The sequence below is a fragment of the Strongylocentrotus purpuratus genome, unplaced genomic scaffold (genome assembly GCF_000002235.5).
Source record: "Strongylocentrotus purpuratus isolate Spur 01 unplaced genomic scaffold, Spur_5.0 spur5_scaffold_18, whole genome shotgun sequence".
In the NCBI taxonomy this organism is placed as follows: domain Eukaryota; kingdom Metazoa; phylum Echinodermata; class Echinoidea; order Camarodonta; family Strongylocentrotidae; genus Strongylocentrotus; species Strongylocentrotus purpuratus.
This window is the reverse complement of record NW_022145603.1, coordinates 29,203,456-29,209,455: the sequence shown is the minus strand read 5'-3', so window position 1 is coordinate 29,209,455 and position 6,000 is coordinate 29,203,456. Positions and strand designations below refer to the sequence as shown.

The 6,000-nt window shown below is 36.9% G+C and overlaps 1 protein-coding gene across 1 annotated transcript; it reads left to right on the top strand.

The window, feature by feature from the left end:
* Positions 1-589: 589 nt before the first annotated feature.
* LOC100891486 (membrane magnesium transporter 1) lies at positions 590-5,366 on the top strand. The gene is made up of 4 exons (XM_003726257.3): positions 590-900; positions 2,070-2,122; positions 2,775-2,878; positions 3,955-5,366. The coding sequence occupies exons 1-4, from the start codon at positions 825-827 to the stop codon at positions 4,046-4,048; spliced, it is 327 nt and encodes a 108-aa protein (XP_003726305.1). The 5' UTR covers positions 590-824; the 3' UTR covers positions 4,049-5,366.
* The last annotated feature ends 634 nt before the right edge of the window (positions 5,367-6,000 follow it).

Here is a 6,000-nt window from a genome sequence, read left to right as displayed (position 1 = left end):
CCGCCAATTTGTGCTACGCTCTACCTTATCTTAAATACTCTAGCCTCCCCCACTCACTTATAACCCCATTTTTAATCACTTTTATTTCACATTTAACTCCTTCATTAAACCTCGAAACGCCCCCAAATACTTGGAGCGGTGCCTGTATCACGAGTATATACTAGTAGTGAGTTGGTTGATGTACGAAGCCACGTACAAAAGTATAATCGATTACAACAGTTTTGGGGGCCGATATTACGAGTATGCCTTCATAAAATAAAGGTTTTAAAGAAAATATTCACTTCTACTTTCAAAAGGACTGGCCCATTTGCTTAAAAAAAATTGTAGAGTTATTATTATGTAATCTCTAGAAAAAATGTCAACCACATGATTTACAATGAGTCTAAATACATTGATTTGCCGAGTTGCTTCCTTTTATCAAATATACACGTAAAACAATGGGGGGACAAAATGTGCGGATAGCAAACCGCACGGGTCGTCCCTCGGATCCGACGATCCGTGCGAGTCACGGACGATCCGTGCGAGCAGAAAACCCGCATATTATGTCCGACGGACAAACGAAACTGGTAGGATCGGACAAACGGCGCGGTCACACCGGCGTGGACGGCATAAGTCAAGAAGGAGAAGAAGAAGATCATGAGTTTGGTTTCTTCAAAAGATTTGTAACTGAAACTAAATTCAACGCTTGGTCCGTCTAATTGTAACGGACGGCAGCTGCGAGTAGCACACGAGTGTTTCTTTTTTTCTTTACCAGTAGTTAAGTTACTAATGCGAATGTACTCCCTTCCAGTAATTTCACTTCCGTTCATCTATTGTCCGCAAACATGGCGGGTTCCAGTCATTTGTGCGTGTTATTTGGAATCATCGGACTTGCTCATTCAGCTTATTCAGCAGCACAACGTAAGAAGAATTATAGACATATATGGAATTCAATACTCTGTATAGGCCTAAATGCTTATAATATTGTTAATTTTCAACAGTAATGTGTATTTGAGTGTGTCTGATGCGACTAGACGACTGCTGGGTGACAGTGGGAGGGTCAGTCTCAGTATTTGCTCCCCCGCTGCTCCCGGCGTATGTAAGCTCTAGCTGCTGCAGCTAAATGTAGCTGTTCTCAGCTCATCATGCTCAGTCATAGCTCATCGCGCTCACAATGCAGACCCAAGTTAGCTTTAGGCAGAAATAACCGTATTGAATAGGGAATTATGTTAGGAAACTGATATTTGTCGGCATTGACCTTCACAATGCAAAGGCAGTACTCTAATTGCCAGGGGTAAATGCAGGGTCAAGGAATTTATTTATCTTTGACTTTGACTGTGTTCATGCAGGTGTTTTGTCTTTGACAAAGTGTTGCTATTTTATTGGTGTTGCACTGGGCCATTGTCTGTCAATGAGCTGAATTTCTGTGAAATGTAAGTTCCAGGCCATTACTCTGAAAGCTGAAAAAGAAAGAAGAAAAGGAAGAACAGTCTGAAAGAAAAGAAGAATAAAACTAAAAGGGAGAAGACAAAGATTTAAGAAGAATAATATGAAAGAGAAGAAGAAAGGAAGAAGAAGAAGAGGGAGGAGGAGAATAACAAAGAGAATACAAAGACAAAATTCTTTTACCCTATTCCTTTTTTCTCCTGTTCTTTGAGAAAATCAAAACCTTGTGCATGAAATTTTCTCCCAATTATTAATATTATCTTCATCATCATCATCATCATAATCATCATCATCATCATCATCATCATCATCATCATCATCATCATCTTCATCATCATCATCATCATCATCATCGTCATCATTATCATCATCTTCATCATCGTCATCATCATCATCATTTTCGTCGTCGACGTCATCGTCGTCGTCGTCATCATGTACAGTACTTTGAAATCAAGGGAAAAAAAAAGCAGAAGAATAATTTGTAAAGAAGCTAAATGAGAAGTAACTATTCTTCAGAGTTTTAGATGACTTGAAGCATTGGAAATTACTGTGCATGCATTCATGATTGAGGTACGTACACATAATTTATGTCAGTAGGATCTTCAAATTAATTTTTGTGATTTTGTTTCCTCTAACTTTCTCAGATCGATCGTACCTAAGATTAACAGAGCAAGAGTTCACAAGATTACCAACAGATGTAAGTATTTTATGATAATTGAAAATACAAAAATTCACGCAAATAGGAAGAGAAAGTTCATGAGTTTGTATTTCAGGGTTGCATTTTTTAGTTCAAACAGTAGGATTTCAGGCAGCATTGTGAAAGAATACCTTGACATTTTGACAAAGAAGTGCCCGAATATCGATTCTATTTGACAGCGAGGTGCCCCTATATATTTCATATCTTCGATATCGAAATGACATTTTTACTAGGTTTGCTTGGTTTGCTCGCTCGAAACATTTAGAAACGATAATTTTGGGCAACAAGATGCCCTCATATCCTCATATTCATGTACCTGTACATTTGGCAGTGGGACACCCACCTCCTTTATTTCATATCTTATCTAGTGTGTTGATTACAAAATGTTTTTAAAACATACTAAAGACATCAATTTTTATTGCTCGCTCTTAAAAATGAGAAACAAATAACGTTGTGCATTTGGCAAGTTCCAGAGTGATGCACAATAATTCTGTGATGATTTTGGGATCAGGGTGACACAAAAAAGAAATCTTCTAAAAAGGGTGCAGTAACTGAAAAAAGTTTGAAAAGGCTGGTGTGATAAACGTTCAATAATCGATGTACCAATATATTTCTCATAAAACTCAATTTATCTTTTCCTATTCAATGGCAGATCTTTGTTCAGTGCATAATTAGTCTGCTACTGACATGCTACGGAGTGATAAACGTTGCAGGGAAGTTCAGAGAAATACGAGCAACAGTGGAGTTAGAAGCTAGGTAAGTAATATACGTTTGTATTCATAATGTGAAATAGTGGTGTAATGTGTGTAATTGGTGACAGACAGTCCTCAAGAGGGCGACATGCATTGATGAAAAATATATTCATTTCACCAGCTGGTTAATATAACACCGAAAAGTGACCGGCCAGGAAAATATAACAATTTGGATCCTCACAATTGATATCACGTGACGAGCTCTGGACCAATCACATCTCGGTATCTGTCTAAGCTATCTAATATACATGTAAGTTTGTATTCATAATGTGAAATAGTATAGTGCATGTTTGTTTCCTATATTTATATGTTTGTCTGTTTGTTTGTTATAATAATGTACACATGTATGTAGTGTTAATTTTGGGGTCAATGTACTACAGTCAAACCTGCTTTAGTGACGACCTGTCTACAAATACCACATTTTTTGTTTCCCTTGAAAATGGTTTCTCATTGAAACATGTACCAAAGGAACCTGTCTACAAAGACCACCTGTCTACAAAGACCACTTTTTGTGTTTCCCTTGTATGACTGTATAGGGCTATTTGCTCTTTTTTGTTCACCCCCCTCATTCTCATGATTGCTTTTTTTTTGGTTCTAATTGCTCTGTATTGTTTTCTCTATTGGTGATGCTCTGTTATTATCCTCAAAGTTGTGAATACATTGTAGTCTTTTGGGCAGAGCAGCATCAAGAGCGTATGACATCTGACACAACCTGGGAGTGTTTCACAAAGACTAAGATCAAATTTAAGTTGGACTTAAATATGGCAGCTCGTTCATGCCACTGTTTGCTCTCACCATTATGACCTTTAGATAATATTATATTTTATTATTATAAGGAATTTTTAAAAAGTATAAATTCTGTAGATTTTTGACAATTGTAATCCTTTTTTTCTTTCTGAGCTGTTTTGTGCTTTCACATTGCCAATGCAGCTCCAAACCTATTCCAAACCAAACATTTTTGGCCATTCATTATGATCATATGAAGACTCTTTTTTTAGCGTACTTGCGATCTGGCCTCAGTCTTGTTCCTATAACTCACTCATGATGCTTCTGTATTATTTCACCATTTCCTGTGTACAGATCAATGGATACTCTATGCAACAGACCATCATTCTACTGTTTCTCACATCGAGGTCAAGTCTTACACCGGGCTGAAGAAAATCAACATGGCTGATTGTGACCTTTGAACTCTCATTGAACTCATATGTGATTGGTCAAAATCCCTGCCCATCAGCGGCCTGCTGAGGACATCAAAAGAAAGTTGGTATTACATCGAAGGTGCTCGAGGACGTCAAGATTTATTGTTATGTTTGCACTTTATTTCTGTAATTTCAAATGTTAGTGATTCATAAATGGATTTAATCAGCCTTGGCACCCTTTCACGAAACCATCATAAGTACAAGTTCAAAGGTATCCGATTGAAAAGCATGTTAAATTGGGTTGTCACGTTTCATTGGGTTGTCGGTGAACTTGTACTTATGGTGGTTTTGTGAAAATATGCCCTTTATTCACAGATTCATATTTATGGATCTTACTTTATAAAATTTACATTTCACCTCTATCTTCTAAGTTATTGTTAAAGGTTTTTCCCATGATAACTTGAAAGAACCATCTATTCATCTGTTATGTGTGATAGCATTTGTATGGATAGTGTTCATCTTCATGTATCTATCTTAAATACATTGGTTGTTGCTATACCAAGTTATCCTCAGGTAGTCTTCTGGCAATGTCTTGGGTTGCCAAGAGAAACTGTAGTTCTAGTTGTATGAATGAAATCTCAAAATATTTGAAAATAATCCCATAATCATTTAACCTTATCAAGCCTATAATGAAGCTGTAGTTGTCAACTATTTCTGTACTAAAATCTACATGTCTGTAATCTGTTGAAAACTACATGTACAGTAGCTTCGTAAGGTTGTATGAATATAGGCCCTGGTCTGTTTGATTTAATGTTCATTTTGCTGCTTATTCGTTTATCAAATTAGCTTTATTTATTCTGATTGGTAATGAATAACCGAGTATGAAAATCCACTATAAAGACGGAGGTCAAAGTTGGCAATTCTCTTCTTTTTTTTAATATTCAAACACTTACCGGCTATCATACCAGACGTTTTAATCACTCAATGCCCATTAAACACATTGTATATTTCTAACTCACAGGTGTGTGCAGCCCAATTTTTTTGTCCAAGTAGCGCTTCTGTATCTAGTCTGTATTTCTGTCTTAGGTATAATTTAATTGTTTATCTCTTTGGTTATTCCTGTAAGTTATTGTGGACCTATTTCCGTTGAATTGTCACTTTTGATTATGTGATCTTTGGTGGTATGTTGACTACATGTATTTAAATAGGTTTGTAACTTTATAATTGTATTTCTACTCTGAATATTTGTTAAAATGGAAATCATCAGTTTTTTAATGCAATGTGAAATCTCGTGTCATAAATGTGAACAATTTTGCCAGTAAATTCATAAAAATAGAAAAAACCCAAGCAATCAGTTCTTGCGTTTATGTCACCATTCATTATGTGCTTCTTACATATGCCTTTTAACTGTTTTTCGTCCGAAGTATATCATCTTCATTCTCTCTCGTTATCTCTCCATCTCTTTGTCTTTTTCTGTCTGTCTGTATCTCTATCATCGTATCTCTTTTCTCTCTCCGTTTCTCGTCTCTCTCTGCCCCCCTCTATCTCTATTGTATCTCTTTTCTCTCTCCGTTCCTCTGTCTGTCTGTCTCTCTCTGCCCCTCTCTATCTCTATCTCTATCGTATCTCTTTCTCTTTCCTTTTCTCTAACTGTCTCTGCCCCTCTCTATCTCTATCATTGTATCTCTTTCTCTCTCCGTTTCTCTGTCTGTCTCTCTCTCTATCGTATCTCTTTCTCTCTCCGTTTCTCTGTCTATCTCTATCATCGTATCTCTTTTCTCTCTCTGTTTCTCTGTCTGTCTGTGTATCTCTTTCTCTTTCCGTTTCTCTGTCTGTCCGTCTCTCTCTGCCCCTCTCTATCTCTATAATTGTATCTCTTTCTCTCTCTGCCCCTCTACATTGAATCTATCGCTGTCTCTCTTTCTCATTCTCTGTCTATCCCACTTCCACTCTCTCCCTCTCTCATCTTTCTTGTTCTCTCTTGCCT